The sequence below is a fragment of the Melanostigma gelatinosum genome (genome assembly GCF_949748355.1).
Source record: "Melanostigma gelatinosum genome assembly, chromosome: 23".
Taxonomy (NCBI): Eukaryota; Metazoa; Chordata; class Actinopteri; order Perciformes; family Zoarcidae; genus Melanostigma; species Melanostigma gelatinosum.
In genome coordinates this window covers 7,087,582-7,104,677 of record NC_136656.1, presented here as the reverse complement: position 1 = coordinate 7,104,677, position 17,096 = coordinate 7,087,582, and the positions used below count along the sequence as shown (strand labels likewise).

General features: G+C 46.3%; 2 protein-coding genes across 3 annotated transcripts in view; both read left to right on the top strand.

Annotated features, from left to right (window-relative positions):
- Positions 1-547: 547 nt before the first annotated feature.
- Positions 548-3,294, top strand: msantd1 (Myb/SANT-like DNA-binding domain containing 1). Its single transcript, XM_079295288.1, has 3 exons — positions 548-903; positions 1,007-1,303; positions 2,694-3,294. The coding sequence occupies exons 1-3, from the start codon at positions 650-652 to the stop codon at positions 2,983-2,985; spliced, it is 843 nt and encodes a 280-aa protein (XP_079151414.1). The 5' UTR covers positions 548-649; the 3' UTR covers positions 2,986-3,294.
- Positions 3,295-4,839: 1,545 nt separating this feature from the next.
- The window catches only part of rgs12a (regulator of G protein signaling 12a), a 30,329-nt gene continuing 18,072 nt past the window's right edge, over positions 4,840-17,096 (top strand). For both annotated transcript variants that reach the window (XM_079295418.1, XM_079295417.1), the window contains exons 1-3: positions 4,840-4,965; positions 5,888-7,773; positions 9,334-9,426. In XM_079295418.1, coding sequence (XP_079151544.1) covers positions 5,971-7,773; positions 9,334-9,426 — 1,896 coding nt within the window. In that variant the 5' untranslated portion in view covers positions 4,840-4,965; positions 5,888-5,970. The remainder of the gene's footprint in view (positions 4,966-5,887; positions 7,774-9,333; positions 9,427-17,096) is intronic.

Below are 17,096 nucleotides of genomic sequence, written 5' to 3'. Positions count from 1 at the left end.
CTGCTTTTTTCTTGCCTTTTAGGGCTAATCTGCAGCCTGGAAGAAGTGTCTTCCTCTCTTCTCCAGTAAAACCTCCGGCGTCCGTCTCAAAATGACTCTGTTATTAAAAGCTTTTAAACGGAGCAGTGTGTTGGCTGACGACCAAATCCGGTGCCTCGTTGCCAGGGAAACACATACCCTCAGTTCTCCTTTTCTTTTCTTTTTTCCCTCCCTAGTCCCCCAGAGGCTCATATTTCAAAACTGTCAGCGATCTCATGCAGCTCACGCTGCTGCCTTTCAACTAAAAGCTTTTTGTGCTGCCAGTGGAGCAGAGTGGAGGGGAAAGGGAGAGCGGATGGGAGTGGTTAGTGGAGAGGGAGGGAAAATGAAGTCCTCCCCTCGCCGTTGCCAAGGCAACTTCATGTCACGGTGACATCACGCACCACTAAAAGCTTTTAACCGGATTCCTCTCCCGCCTTAGGCCCCATTTTGAGTCCTCTTTCAGCTAGGCTAGGGGGAAGGGCACAGGCAGGACGGTGTGTGTGCCTGCATGCATGTATTACTCCCTCGCTGCAGATCCAACACGGCTCTTAGCACAGTAAATGGCTTTCAACTACAACCACTAAAGAGCCTCTTTCTGCAAACAGGCCAAGAGACACCATTTTGAAAAATGGCAGCAGAGGACGGTTTCAGCTACCTAATGGCGGGTCACAGTGACAAACACCGGCGGGCCCCGAACTGGACCGACGGGGAAATGAAAGCCCTCCTGTACGTGTGGGAGGAACACCACCCCGAACTGAAAATGAGCAAGAGGAACGCCAAGGTTTACGAGAAGATGGCCCAGAGGTTTTACCAGCTGACCGGAGAGCAGCGCTTCAAAGAGGAGATCAAGATGAAAATCACCAACATGTCATTTCAATACAGGCAAGTTCCCGGATCCAAATGGCCAATCAGAGGTATGACAACAAACTCCAGCTGTTGCATGACTTTAAACATCTGTTTCTTTTGGGGTTTTTTTATCCAACAGGCGACTGAAAGCCGTAGTTTGTGAAAGTGGGGAGACGCCGGACTGGCCGTATTTCAAGGCCATCGAGAAGATCCTCTCCAAGCCGCTGGAGAACGGGCGTGTGACTTCTTTGGAGTTTCAGGCCTCCGGTGCAGGTCCCTCCACTTCCTCCCAGATGACAGACAACCTGCTGCCCAAGTGCGAGGAGGCGGTGCTGGGATTCCTGCCAGAGTACACGGGCTCCTCAGATGAGATGGAGATAAAACAAGAGCTGGACTCTTTGAGCTCTGACAGCGAGACACACACGCAGGACTCCAGGTAACAGGAACTAGTGATGTACCGGTATATTTTTGAAGAAGAGAAAACCCAAAAGCAACAGTAAAACAAAATGGCAAAAGCTCAAAGTTGGCTTTCAGCCATATCTTGTCGTCTTTCTGAGCCGGTAACAGAGAAAGAGACTTATATGACATTGTCATATGAGATAATATCATATAATATAACGCCTTGATATGATACTTTCACATGACAACAATGTAGCCAAAACCATCTCCATGACATCTTAATCACTCCGTCTGCTGAAGAAAATCAAATGATGTGGCTGAAATAAGCAGAACGTGTAAGGGTAATTGTTTTTGCAAAACTGCTGATTTCAAAACTGAATGTCAAGACTGAACTTACAAACTCACAAGTAAACATGTCATTAGGAACAACTTGTGGTTGTGCTGACCCTTACAGAGCGGAGCAACGTAACTACAGCAAGAAGTGAAGTTGAGAAAAAGGGGATTGAAGTTTTCTCTTTCATATTTTACAACAAACAAACAACAATGACCATTGGAAGAAAAACTTCAGGGAACATGAGCGGAGAACACATGATTTAGAAAACATTCAATACAAATTAAACATGATGTATTCCCTCTTCTGAATATAATTATTTACAAGTTCATGAATATGTGATTTAAAAACAGCTTAGCCACAGCAAGTCATGAGCTCTCCAAGTGTAGAAAGCTACACTGCGAAGCTAGGCTAGTTACCTTTTTAGTAGGAGTAGTTTAGCTGTTTTTTTATCCTTAATGACGTGATTTTGCTGCTGCCTTATTTACGTGGGATAACAAACTAAATTACTATCATGTTAGTTTTTCCAAATTGATCTGTTTCAATTGCGGGAAACAGCTGGGGGAGTAAATGTAGCTTCAACAGAGGCTAGCTGTGTTTATCATCAGCTAGCTTAAACTGGATTTGGCTCTCTTGGAGCAACTTCAAATTTCACACATGGTTTTCTTTGAACTTACATATGTTATATATATATATATATATATATATATATATATATATATATATATATATATATATATATATATATATGACGTAACAAGGTGGGAACAGTCCGTACATTTGTCTTCAACCAAGTCTGACTTAGAATGATTATCTTCAGCTAGCTTGAGCTTTGGGGTCTCTAGTGGTAGTTGACTGTTTGGTTTGGTGTTTAGCAATGTTTCAGCAGCTGATATGGTAAAACATTTACTTTGGGTCTGGTCTTAACTAAATTTTGACTTAGTTCCTGTTTACATCGATGCCAATTTAATTAGTTTATTCTGTATTTTTCTTTACCTTTAAAGTACTCAGGTTCAACGATTTCTGGCTTTTGGAGAGATGTGCTGATGTTAACAAACTGTTTTAGACTCTAAAAGGCCCATTCTCTGTTCTCCAGCTCCCACCCTACTTCAGCCAGGAAACGACATGCCAACAAGCAGCTGTCCATGAAGAGGAAGAAACTGCGGTTGATGCAGGCCATGTTACAGCAACAGAGGAAGTCGAGCCGGGCCATAGAGGAGACGTGCCGGGAGGTCCGTCGAGCCATGCAACAACAGAACCTCCTGCAGGTGCAGTGTCTGCAGCTGCAGGAACGTATGATGAACCTTCTCGAGAAGATGATCCAGCCTCCCTCCGCCACGTCAGCATCATGGGGTCAGAGTGGGATCAAAGAACCAGTGAAACCATGAAGCGTGAGGGTGGTCGGGGAGAGATCATGATCTTGCCTCACATATAGCCTCGTTGAAGCAAGAAAAATAATGTTTATTTTGGGTTTCAGTTCAACACACAACATTTTCAAGGTTTGTCATGTGGCATATGTCATGTAGCTCTTGTCAGTGCAGAGTTACAAAAATGTACTGTCATCATTTCTGAAAGTGTCCTCAGCCTGCATATCATAAATGGAATGGCCCATGTTAATAACCATAATGACATATGTGGCATTTAAACATTTAATGTATGTTAAGCCCCGATGTGGGCTTTTATTGTAGGGATGGCTGTACCAGATCTCCTGTCGTGATAATTTGTCAAGTATCCTATTAAAACCACTGTGGGAACAACAGCGTTGCAAAAAAAAACAACTTATCTTGTTACTTTTTCACTGTGCCAGAATAATTACAAGTTGCATAACGTTAATGCCAAAACAGGACAATTTGTAGCATTAAGAACCAGAAGTTGAGGCAATAATGAAGGGATTGGAAATGTTGTCAGCAAATGCCAACATGACCGGCTGCAGCCCACAGACATGTCTATTTTGTGAGTCTTATTTAGCTGCAATAAATTAAAAATCGGACAATTTTTGACTTATCTGACTCATTTTTATATTTCATATCCAGCAAATTCAGATTGTGCGTCACGTGTGATCACACACACTGCCGGCACACTAATTTGACTGACTTAGGACAAACAAATGACATGCAGTTTAATCGCGGACGGCATTGTGCTTTTAGGATTAGATAAAGGCCTGTAGGCCAAATGGAGACGGAAACAGAAACACTTTTTTTCCCTGAGATTTCAATGCTAGAATATGCAAAGTTCTGTTCGTATGTGCATTTCTGCTGAATAAAACGACACACAGTCTACCATTATGTATTGTCTTTCATTTTTACTGCAGAGTAGTTATTGACATGCAAATATACGCAGAAGGCATGGCCTGACAGAACCAAAATGTTAAAGTCTCTGCCTTTCAGCCTATTTTAAGAGGATTTGGAGAAACTGGGGATTAAGTTAGTTTCCTCGCACACTACACCAACTCCATGGAAGTCTCTGCTTCATGAAAGAGGAAAATACAATGCTGTTTGTTCAAGATGTGAAGCAAATATTGTTACCTGTGATATTGCTGTTTCCAAAACCTATACATAGGGAATAAACAATTCCTTCATGACAAATAGCATGAGGCCATTTGTCAGTAATCACAATGCGACATATTTTATCAAACCTTCTCTCTTGGCTCAGGCTGCTGCACATGTGTAATAAAGCCATGTGACAGTGCAACCGTTGCTGCCCTTTGACCACAGAGGTATTGTTTACGGACTAACCACAGTCAATGCTGCTCCTGTGTGGAAGAGGCAGCAGGGCGGGAGAACCACATGCACAGTGATTGGGAGATACTGCAGTAACAGCAAAATCATATAGGTAAGACTAATAATGTGTGTTTTTAATTTATATTGAGAACTTATCAACATTGAATGTTTGTGTGCATTTTAAAATTTAACGTGACATATTTCCGGGATGATAACAGAGCTTACACTTGGGCTAAATCACACTATTTCCATATTTAAGTGGCGTTATTTAGTAAAAAAAACAACCTAAATGCATGTTAAATGGGATTTATTTGCAAAATGATAACTGTCAGCAGTCATCACCATCAGCCAATAGCGACACTCCAAAGGTTTGAATATTGAACGTGACACACGTGGTGATTGGCCAGAGAGGGAGGTCACGTGTTCCAGAGACGTTACGCTGTCATGGTTACAATGAAAGACGCTTTGTGATCTCCGCCTCGAGCGAATGGAGGGCGGCGGTGCTCGCGCGCGTTGCCATATGGTCTACTGAATCACGGCAGGGAAAGAAAAAAAATGGACGTTTAAAGTGAAAATGTAAACTTTTAAGGCGTTAAGCAGAGTTAAACCCGAGGCAGCGTTTGTGGATCTTTTCACTCCCGCAAAAAGGTAATTAAAAAGTTATTCCTCACGCAGCCTCATTGTGTCGATAGTTTCGGATTTGGCGTTAAATGCGAGCGTAACGTCATGGTTTTTTTTTATTATAATTGATACAAAATAAAAACAAAAACACAAGGTTCAAATGTTTAACTTGTGTGGTCAGCAGAATAGTGGAACATTTAGAAACAGTGGTTGACCGAAACCAAAGAGGTTGATTCTCATTTAATAAATGTTGCTGTGAGTAGAGAGCCAGCTGGCACTCTGTTTTAGGGGAGTGGGTGGAGGGGGGGCTAGGCAAGCTGTGTGAGCTTTATCTCTGACAGATAATTGCTTAAAAAAGATTGATATCAGTGTTTTATTCGGTTTATATTTTACTTTAGTATGAGTAAGACAGAGCTAGAGCAACACCCTGCCCGTATTGTGTAAAGTGTATTTGTATGTATGATTTTTAACCAAATTGTCTCAACAAGAATTATTATTTAAGTGTATATTTTAAATTTCAACTGCACATAGTTATTATATGTGTAATCTAGAGAAAGGATTAGCTACAATTTAAATGATTGTTTTTTGATAGTTGAAGTTAGTTTTTGCACAAATTGGGCATTTAGCTCGTTACAGCCTCTCAAAAGTAAAGATTGTCTTTATGTTGTGTCAAATGGCTGTAAACTAAATATCTTTGTTGTTTGGACATGATATTGGGAAACTGTGATTGGTGTTATTTTTACAATTTGACAAGACTCAATTCAATGCCAAGGAATTTGACACATGTCTCTGTTGAGAGCAGCTGAATTATTGTCTGACCCTGTGTGATAATACTGTATGATAATACTTCTGTTCTTTATTTTTATTTTTTTTGTGGGTATAATTTCATGTACGGCAAACAAACTGCTTTTAAAGTGTCATCCTGTTTTTTCCCCACTTTGTTTTGTAGGATGACAACAACACAATAGTGTTGGCAAACCCGCAAGTGCTTCAGTTCCAACTCGCCGGATCTCACAGCACCCTACAACAAAGATGAGGATACAGGGACAGCCCGAGGGCGCGAGGAGGCGTCTGGATTTAAGCGCGGCCGGTGAGCTGAGGGGCGTGGAGGTCACCCGCGGTCGGGCCGGTTATGGCTTCACTATTTCGGGACAGAGGCCGTGCCTGTTGAGCGGCATTCTGGAGGGAAGCCCCGCGGACCTGGTGGGACTCAAACAGGGGGATCACATAATGGCCATCAATGGGAACGACGTGTCCACCGCCCTGCATGAGACCGTGGTGCAGCTGATTGGCAGCTGCACGGGGCCCTTACAGTTGGTGGTGCTTGCTGCGAGCCGAATCATGGGGAACCGCATTCTCAATGACGCAAAGTTTGGGATCGGCCCGAAAAATGGTGTTTTCCAAAAGGCAGGTGTTCTCCGCACCATCTCGCACGATTCGAGTAACTCCTCCTTTAACTCGAGTCGTGCCAGCGGCACCAAACAGAGGCCGGTGTCCGAGCCCGATATGTCGCAATGGTCGCAGTGGGGTGGGCAACAGTGGAACTCTCTAGCTGAGCAGCGAGAGGAGGGAACTCCCAGAGCGGGGGACACGGACTCCGTGTTTACGGACAGAGAGGAAGCTAACCCAGACTGGAGTATGTTAAACATGACCTTGGTGGTGGGCTACCTGAGCTCCACAGAGCTGATTTTAAACACCACCGAATCGGAGGAGGACTGTTTGAAAGCCATCCGGGAGCGAATACGGTTGCTGGGAACGGAGCAGAACACCCATAGCCTGGTGATGATGAAGATCATGTTCGACTGCATCCGACTCTGTGATGACGCCGGAGCTGTTTTGGCGGCGTTGCCCGCCGAGAACCTGGTTTTAGGGGCCGTGTGTGCTGAAGACCCCCGTTTTTTATGCCTGGTCACGACAGCGCATATAATCAACGGCCGCGTGCCCGAGGACGGGCCTCTGCGGGCCTCCTGCCACGTGTTCTTCATCGACCCAGAGCTAGGAAATCATGACGACCACATAGGCATTGCCGGACGCTTTGGCTTCGACTGCACTCCCGATCCAGGTGCCTTGGGCTGCCTGGAATTCCCTCAGACTCCGCCAGATGTTCTTCACTTCGTCACAGTGCTGTACAGTGACATGGGGGAGGCCGTGGAGAGGCTTCGAGTCAAACTGGACATGGAGACTCAGCAGCAAGCCAAGGAGATCGACAGCGCCGGCAAACAAGGCAGCGCCAGCAGCAATGGGGACAGTGGGATTGGGAATGCGTCGCCCCCTGAGGAGACAGCGGACAGGGATTTCCCTTCTGCCATCCGAAACCACCCTGGAGCCCACCTCCCCAGCTGTCCATGGGATTATCCCCGGGCTGAAGACCTCACCCCAATAAACCTCTCCAAGAACGGGCAAAAACTGAATCCAGAGAACAGTGCCGGCACACATTCCCTTTCAGAGTCCCTACCCGGCCCCGATTCTCTTCACAGCTTTTATGGAGGTCCTCCACCCAGGCTCGAGTTCCAGTTCAAGCCCCCACCACCTCCCCTGCCTCTGAGCAAAAAAGCTAACTTCTTTGGAGACCCTCTCAGGGGGAGCCAAAGGTGGTTCACAAAGCCAAAGTGGTCTAAAGCCCTGAGCGGTAACCCTGAGCCTCCGGTGACCAGCAGCTGGTCCTCCAGCCCCAGCCTGAGCACCGGCACAAATATCCTGCCGCCCCCCATCAACCAGATCCCATCAGACAGGTACTGCTCAGCAGAGGTCATGATGCTCCCTCCCAGACAGGAATGGACCAGAAGGTTTCTTGAGCAGAGAGAGAAACAGCGGAAAGACGACGGTACCAAAAATGTAAGTCAGACAAAATAAAATTACGTTTTAAAACTGAAGTCTGCAATTTTTGGGTGTTTTATTTTACTTTTTAGAAGCCTGAAGAGTTTCAAATTCATTCATATTTTGATTATAAAGAAGGTAAAAACATTTTCCCCGTGGCTATTTACCTTAAGTCAAAACTTGATTTGTGTGTACTTTTTCCAGATATCATAGGATTTTGAGTACTTGTTTCTACTCTCATATACGGTATCTTTGCATTTTTTGTTTTTTCTAGCCACGTGTCAATGAGAAATCCTTACACGGTGACATTTTAGAGCTCCACTGGCAGCTCGGTCACACCAAGACATCTGTTTCTGTACTTCATTCATGTTCAACACGGCGACACAGGAAGTATTAAATGGTCAGACGGAGTTGGCTTTCCAGACACTGAGGGGGTGTTATAGCGAGCCTGTTTTTTGGCGGCACCTATACAACGAAATACAACACACCTTTTTCAGCAGTCAATTGGTGCCGAGTGTGAATTGAACTCAAGAAAGCACCTGTTTTAAGTCAATGATGTGATAAACATGCAGAGAGAGAGGGATTTTTAATGTAACTGTCCTTTCTGCCCACAAGATGGCCCTGTGCATCCATGAGTCCCGGAAATGAGGCTCCCCGAGGAAATCCATGATGTGTACGAAGTATCTCAGAGTCGATTTAACTCTCTCAGCCAAGTGGATACATGCAATTAGACATGTATGCAAACATGCTAAACAGCTACAAACCTAAATTCAGGTCATTTTTTGCCCAGTTAACAGTGACGTATTTACTCCAGTTTCCTTTAAATTCCTCTTCTGTGTTACTCAACTTGCAGGTGATCATTTCCTTTTCTTTAATCTCTTCAGCTGTTAGTTTCCAGATGTCGGTTTAACGTCCAGCCAATTCCTTTGCATTTGTTTTGATGTGGCCATGCGTGTTATTGTATACAGATATTTATCTCCTTCCCGATCTATTTTCTTCTTCTCATTTATGCCATTTATTGGCGTTTTCTGCCTTATTCAAGCAAATCCTTTTAGCTGTGTTCATGAAGGAGATTGTGTCCTGCATTAGTTCTGAAAGGAGACCATCTTCCACAGGAAGCCGGGCAAATTACAGGGTAGCATGTCAGTAGCATGTCATGCAGCGGTAATTATCTGCCATTCTTAAACTCTCCGTCAAACATCAGAGTCCGCCTCTCCAATCATAAGAATAGGGGCGATGGGCGAAACTGCTTTATCTTCTCATAAATGACAATGGGCAGAAAACTATGTTCTGTTTGATCTCTAATGTGGTAGACTGTGAAGTCAGTGCTGTGTCGTTACTTTTGAAACAGTGCTGTAGTAGTTCAGGTAATAAATAACAGTACATGTAAATGCAGAAGCTCTGTAGGAAATCTGAGGTTTCTAGAGCTTTGGGAGTTCATCCAGACAAGTACTGACAATACAATTTAATGAAATAGATTTGAATTGAATTTCCTTTTATTCATAATGAAGTACAAGGGTAAGTGTGAATATGCTGTCTATGGTCTTTTCTCATCCGTTACTCCTTTTATTGTCACAGGGCTCCAGGTTTTGGGGTCTGGGTGTTGCTCGGGCCTCCAAACGCCGCTCCTCCAAACGCATGAGCTTGGCACGATCACTGGACGACCTAGAGGTAGGCAACACCTTTTTATTTATTTTTATTTTATTGTCCTCAGAGGTTTATCTTCTGTATTTTATTCATTTTTCTTCATCGTATTTGAATCGGAACATTCATATATTCAAAATATGATTCATTGTTTGTCTTCCACAAAAGCTGGAAAATCATCAGCGTGTTTTCAAGTGGTCTGCTCCATTAATGTGGCCGTTCAGTTGACCCCCCCCCCCCCTTTCTCATTCTGCTCCACTTTCAGCTCTTTTTCAACCTTTCATTTCCGCCGCCTTGAACTCTGCGTTCGCTGCTAAACTTGTGGCACGGGGCGGCTCACAAAGTGGTCTTTGTGTGCGCACCAGAGGCGCGGCCCTGTTTGTTTGGCCTTTGCTAATGAGCACTGCTGCGCGACCCAATATGTCGTGCTCACATTCTCTCGCGTTAATGTCGCTGAGGAACTCTCTCTCTCTCTCTCTCGCTCGCATGCGGGCATTACTCATCATGCACACTGATTCATACTCGCACACAAAAAACAAACACGCGCACACCGGAGCCATCCTACATGTCATCGCTGCTCTAAAAAGCACATGAACAACAAACCAAATGCCAAACGCTCACGGACCACACATTGTACTCGGAGAGGACACTTCTCCACCTGACACTTATGTGGAACTATTTTTCACTGAACAAAATAGCAGCGGCTGGACCGAAAGCAGGTTGCTTTCACACTTTGTAGTAATTGTGTGTTGAGTTCTTCGTTACGCAATGTGTGTACAAACCTCAGACTTCACACACCTGCTCTATCAGGAGCTGCTATGACACCAACGGGGAGAAACCGAGTCTATTGTGTTTGTGTCGTATCAGGCATGTCAAAAAAAAAACACCGGCCTCTCGCATGCAAGCATTATGGGTAACGTGACGTTATCACGCGCCGACACGTTGGCCGCTGAATGAAGAATGCGGCTGGACACCGTGTCACGATATAATGGCAACAGTATCTCTAAATTAGATCGGTTTCAGTTCTGTGCTGCAATGTCGGCAGGCAAACACGCAGATTGTCGCACTAATCTGATTCGCTGATATCTGGAGATGATATCACTCTACTTCCTGTGAGATAGCATCAAAGAATCTGTTCTCGTGGTTCATCCGGCTCAATAGGAGTTCAGACTGCATCTCATCATCAAGAACAGTCATTTTTACCCCGTGCAGTTTTCAGTCATGGTAGGCACCATAGGGGATGTTTTTTACGGTCACCAAAGGCGAGTTAGATCCTCACACTTGCCCCCGGGGCTCTTGTTTCAAGGGCTGAGCTTCACCCTGGGTTCATGGTCAAGAGATCCGATGGTGCCAAACCAAAAGCACTCCAATGGCATTACCAAGTGTGTCGTTACAAAGACTTACACATGTAGAGAAGTTGGTGGTTTTAGAGCATTTGCATCAGACAGGAGATGGCTGAGCTGCTGACCTCAAGTGACTCCTTGCTTCTACGTGCAAGTACGACCTCAAGGGGTTGAAGTGGTCTCTTTACGGTCTCCCTAACTTGTGTATTGTTGGGAAGGATTTTGGACTGTCCTCATGGCACAGAGATTTTTTTGACATGTGTGATGCATGCTGGGCTTTCGTATCTAATCCCCTTATGTTGGGGCATGTTTGAGAATGTGCTGCTTTGTACCTGCTGGTCTTACATCCACGCGGAGCTCTGCTGCAAATCGGCCCCCCACATCCCAACACAGCCACTACCAGCCAATTTCTCCCTCCTGCACGTGAGCACAGCTTTCGTCAAAGCACGTTGTTTCTATCCAGGCATAGGTGCCTGCTGGGAAAGACATTTGGGGCACCTCTTCCTGCTCCGTGAGTGTGAAGTTTCTCCTCTCCTCTTAGGTTTGGAGACATTAGCGGCTCTTGTTTGCACGCCTGCGGGTAATGGATCTATCTTGTGGGCGTAGCAGAAACCGAGGGAAGGCATGAAGACAGAGAGGGAAAGAGGAGGGAGGGATCGAGAGAGAGAGGGAGGGAGCCGGCAGCAGAGGAAGAGAGAGAGAGAGGGAGAGGGAGCTTTTGAACTCCCAGTAGCTGTCAGGATTTTTTCGACTCTCCTGCGCGCGCTCTCTCCTCCCCCGTTTAGCTCTCTGTCTCTCTCTGCACCCGCAAACACCGTCCTCTCGCACTCACACACACACACACACACGCGCCGCCGGAGCACCAGCGGATGGACGGGTTTACACGCAGCAGGCGTGCGGAGCAGCGCTGAGGGGACAAGCCAGCGGAACGCGCGCGCCCAGCGGCATACATGGAGCAAACTTTGACCCTCGGCTCTGTAAGTCTTTGCCAGGAAATCCCGGAGTCTTTATCATTATTTCATTGTTTTGTCTGTCTCCGCTTCTTCTCCTCTTGTTGTCTTTACCGGTGCCATCCCCATCCTCCCCCCGCGTCTCCGTCTTTGGGCTCTTTGTAGCTCCTGTTGTAGCCCCTTTTTTTTGGAGCGGCGTACAGTGGTTAGCTTGTGCGGTCTGTCAGAGGAATGTTTTCACCAGAGCCAGCTGAACTCTCATGTGCTGCATGACACACACGCACACACACGCACACTGCGTGGCTCTATACAGCAAAAAAAAAAAAGTGGTCAAGCGTCGATATCAGGACGCGCGCTGACTTTAAATTAGACCGCCGCATTAAAAAGGGTTTTTGTGAAGTGACCCGAGATTGTACTCGCAAACTGCACACCAAGGGTCGCTTACTGGATGAAGTGTGCTCTGTTGCGCTCGCGCTGAGGAGTGACTCGTTTTGCCATCACTCGGTGGCATTAAGGAGAAGTTGGATCCAGTGCGCGAGGGAGGTCAGGTGGAACTAAATTCTCCTGCGTTGTGTTTTGTTTAGGGGACCGCGTAATAGCCGCAGTTTAGTTTGAAATTGAAATGGATGTGGTGTTCGCCTTGCCTCTCTCTCTGCCCCTGTGCAGGCATCTCAAACAGATCGTCTTCTGGTGCTGCATGACTACTGCATGATCCTCGGGTTGCTCATATGTATGTTTCAACCACACAGCCGTGCAGTGTGTCCACGCAAACCCACCCCTATATGTTCCTCCAATAAGTTGAATCATCCTTATTATTCATATTCCAGTCAAGCTGCTAAATTTCGATGCCGTACTTCGTCGTGTGAATTCTCTTTCGTTGATGTGGGTGTGATGATTTGAGAAGATGAGCAGGGATATGTGCGTTCCTGCAGGATTAGCTGTAGAGGGGCACGGAGAACACGACACACTTTTATCTGGCTGGCATCACACGGCTGGCTCTGGAGTGTGGGTGGACAGTTGCGCTCAGCAAAAGTGTCCTCAGGCTACCAGTATAGAATGCAAAGACCACGCAGCCCGGCTCTTTCCTCTAAATGTCTCTGGTATGATTCCTTCTCTTCCTCTCTTCTCCCACAAGAGGGGTTTTTTTTTGTTGCAATTAAGTGTCTCTCCAAACCCACCAACTGGTAAAAAGAACAGGATATTAACGCAACAAAACTTACAATAGAAGTTATTTAACAGTCCAAAAACCGTGACTACGGAAAAATAGCCCGGCCGCCTCGCCATCTCTGGACGGAGACGCTATGACGTCATCTGTCCACATTCAGGGTTACGATGCATACACAGCATTTCGTCATCCCGTGCTGATTGGCTAGAGTGGGGGGGAAAAAAGAGTGTGATACGCAACCAATGGGGGTGATTCACTGTTTACCTTCCTCAATCGTACTATTATTATGTCTCTGCTCCACTGAACGAGAATCTGCTGCCAAGGGTGTGGAGGTTGCTCAACAAGGAACGGCTTCAGAAGTGCCAAAGTCTTGTATCACCTCCCTGGAAACAGTTTGGACATGTCTGGGAAGCGGCGGGGCCGCTCACTCGTCGTGCTCAACTCTTTGCCTCACACCTGTAGCTCAGGCGACGCTTTAAGTCTTTGTAGACGTTGAGCAAGACGGCTCGTCTTGTTTGAACTGGAGAGGATTGCGCCGAGGCTCGGAAAGTGAATGTTAGTTGGTGTCTTTTTAGGCCTCGTGTCGCCGCAGAATTAGGCCAAAGCCTTGTCTCCTTCGAGGTCACGAACATGGAATTGTCGGGGCGGCCATGTTGCTCTCCCCGTGATACCGCGAGGGATCGGCTTGGCGCTCTAATTCGGAAGTCTAAACACCAACATTTCCCTCGTGATATATTCCTATACCATATTCATCAACATCAAGAAATACGATCCGTCTGTTGATGTAGCTTGGTTATTGCATGACCTCACTGCTTTGCGTGGAGTAGACTGATACACATTGTCCATGTGTTGACCTTCCCCATGTGTCCTGGTATTTCTAAAGGCAGTAGATAAAGAAAAAAAAAACCCAGTTGCCTTGAAATCATGCAGCGCTATGAGTGTCATATTATGAAATATTTGTTTCAGCGAAAGGTGACCAGCACATGTAGCACATATGCAGATGCCGTATACATTGTCTGAAGAGAAAGTGTCGCTTGTGACACTAACATGCAGTTGTCGCCGTGCCAAATACCCATAGAGACAAAATGCCATCATATAGCGCTCAGCCTAGAGGGATAAACTCTTTTCCTGTCTCCCTCAATAAGCTCAGGTTCCCTGCATGACCAAAAGGATTACCAGTGGGGTGTAAGGTCAGCGGGGCTCACACAGGAAGCGAACAATCATGGCAGTCCTTTGTCATCGGCAACATTACAGCCTCGTGCACTTCCAGGAGGCAGATATTCATTTATGTCTCGGCCTTGTCGGCACACAACGAATGTACCCGAGCGCCCAGACTTTGTTCAAAACACCGTGTACCACGCTTTCGTGTAAAAAAAACAACAACCTCACAGGACTAATTACAAGTGTCGGGTTTCAGGATGGAAAGTCCATTTCTGGTGTTTTGTATGGAGGAGAAAGAGAGCAGCAATAGGGTGTGGTGGTATCTCATGCGGTTTAGCCACCCCGAGCCCTCCAGGCTCATGTGAGTGCAGCCCTTTCTCTATGGTGGTAAACTAAGATGGGAGGGGTCGTGGTCACTGGTTCCACTGGTTCCCCTCTCTGACGTTATTCTATTTTTGTTCAGCTGTGCCTTGTAAATTTAAATTGTATTGTATTTGTCAGCAGCATTCCCTCCGACCTAGCTACTCCAACGATAACGCCATGTTTTCCACGCGTGCTTTCAGGCTTCTTGAAGCCACGGGCAGCGGGGCCGGTGACGCGAGCTGTCCAGGTTCAGGCAGAGTTTACAGAATTTACATTGCCGTCACGAGTTGGGAAAGACACATTCTGATAGCGGTCTTTGCGAGAAGTAGAGCAGCCGCGGGGGGAAAAGGTAAACATCTCCATCCAGAGGAATGCTGGTACTCCCTGTCAGCAACAAGTGGTGAACACACACACCGGCAGCGCTGAACAAATCATAGTAATGCCACTTTAATCCAGACAGGAGCATCTGCCGTGGCTAACCGGTTGAAGTTGGGGAAGATTTAGCGCTGATGAGGGGGATTAAGAGATGAAACGCATTGTGGCGATGGCCTCTGTTTGCATGCAAATCGCTCGTGTCTTTTAAAGGCATTGAGAACGACCCATTCGTTGGCTGAGGGGATTACACTTAAAAGTCTGGAGTGTTCATGGCCCGAGGGCCAGACGTGTATCCACCCAGCATCACTGTCAGCTTTGAGTCAAGATCTTAGAAACCTCTCTTTCACTAGATTTGTGTTTTTTAAATTAAACTCAGAAACAACTGAAGTGTTTGCTTCCCACTCGCGTCAGCTCCTGGAATATGGTCACATCTGTTCGCATGGATAGCATGACAAGATTTTACATCTGAATTTGTGCACTGTGGGGGAAAACAAATCTTAATGTTTGTATGTAAATCTGAGCCGTACATTTTTTTAACTTTGGCAATAACGCCGCCTTCTGCTGTCCCCTTGTTTCCAGTAAAAATCACATGAAGTTATTTCCCAGTATATGTGACACTAATTCCGATCATAATTTAAGTGACGTTAAATTACACCGCTGGCATAATTTCTCTCGTGTCAAAAATAGGATTTTCCCAACGGAGCGTGACGGTGAGTCACATGCTGTTGTCTGAAGGGACTCAAAATCACTGCCCTTGATCTATGGACATAATACACATAGGAAATCTAAAGGCACGCTAATTATGCTCGTGTTGTTTACCATTCCTGACCGCCTTGTATCGCACAAGCATGCTGACCTCATCGGATCCTTGCTAATGTGATTGTGTGACAGATTTGCTGCGACAAACAAGATTTCCCCCGCAGTAAGAACACCGGATCCTCCTTAACCTCCGAAAATCAAACACCCGGTTGTCTGACTGCGCTATCTCCGCTCAGATACTGTCGGGGGGGGTGTTTCATAATTCTCTAAATCGGTCTCTCTCTCCCTCCCCCTCACTCACTCCTTGCTTGGTTGGGAATGAAATGTCTCCTCCGTCTTATCAGTCACCGCACCCTCGCCCGCTTTCTGCCTCAAAAAGGAAGTTGCCGCCATGCGAGGCGCTCTCTTGATGTTCTTGTCAGGGAATAGTTTGTCGTCTGCCGCAGATAGCAGGCCGAGATTATTTTCCCGTCTGCGCTACAGATTGCCTGGTGGAGAACTTGACATTCAATTAGTTAGCTCTTGTGACGAGCGGCGCTCCGCCTGTCCAGAAAGGTTCTTTAACGAATTGATTAAAAGTCAAGTGGCGGCTCGGAGCTCTCGTGGAACCTCTTTACTTTGCGGCAGCCGACTCTTCAGTGAGCGACCCTTTGGTTTGAAGAGTTGCAGCGTGCTTTGCTCTTCGTCATGTGCTAGATGTGCTCGCCTGGCTGCAGTGGATGCGCTGCCTCAGGGAGGTCAAAGGGCAAAAGTGCAGGGCTTGAAGTAGACAGTTGGACCCAGTGTGTTTGAAGCATAGTGGAGGCCTTTCACCATTAATCCTTCTCTTTCAGGTTAAGATGTCATTTGTGATCATCAACACTACCGTGCACATATGACAAACATCCAATTTCCAAAGTAGTAGACCAAGTGAAAATCCAATGAAACAAAGCTGCCACGAAAACCTCGCCGTTAATAAACGCCGCGTGTCCTCCGTTATTCACGGCAAAATAGGGACGAAGGAATGCTGGCTCGTGTGCCTCGGGAAGACCTCAGAATGAGCCACCATTGCTTCAAGAATAACAGTTTGTCCAACAAAACAGGCGGCGTGCTGATTGTAGAGATTTGCCAGAAATGTGGAGGCGCAGTGCTGCAGCGGAGGCAATGAGTGGAGCCAGAATTGGTTGTTTTTGCCGGCACATCAGATAAATTGCTGGAGGAATAAAACACCAATAGACATTGTTAAAGTTGGGGGAGCGGGAGCGGCGCTCCGTGACAGCGGCTAATGAAGCGCAGAGTTCAACTCGTGGGCGAGCAAACTTTTTATTTTGTTTTGGCAAAATTCATCTGGTTTCCATTTTAAACTGACTAAAGAGAGCAAGTGCCCCCGACTGGAAACAGAAGGGGGGGGGGGGGGCACTGTGGTTTGGACATGGCCAGTGTGTGTGTGTGTGTGTGTGTGTGTGTGTGTGTGTGTGTGTGTGTGTGTGTGTGTGTGTGTGTGTGTGTGTGTGTGTGTGAGGGGAACAAAAGGGGGAGGTTAATTCATGTGATTCCTTCATGCCACTGTGGCAGAGGAGGCTGTATGTATTGTCGGGAGCA

What these genes read in the sequence shown, in the direction of transcription:
- msantd1 (XM_079295288.1), top strand. Translation starts at nt 650, where the DNA reads ATGGCAGCAGAGGACGGTTTCAGCTACCTAATGGCGGGTCACAGTGAC. An exon ending in AACATGTCATTTCAATACAG is followed by an intron (nt 904 to 1,006) that starts GCAAGTTCCCGG and finishes TTTATCCAACAG; the next exon opens with GCGACTGAAAGCCGTAGTTT. An exon ending in ACACACACGCAGGACTCCAG is followed by an intron (nt 1,304 to 2,693) that starts GTAACAGGAACT and finishes TCTGTTCTCCAG; the next exon opens with CTCCCACCCTACTTCAGCCA.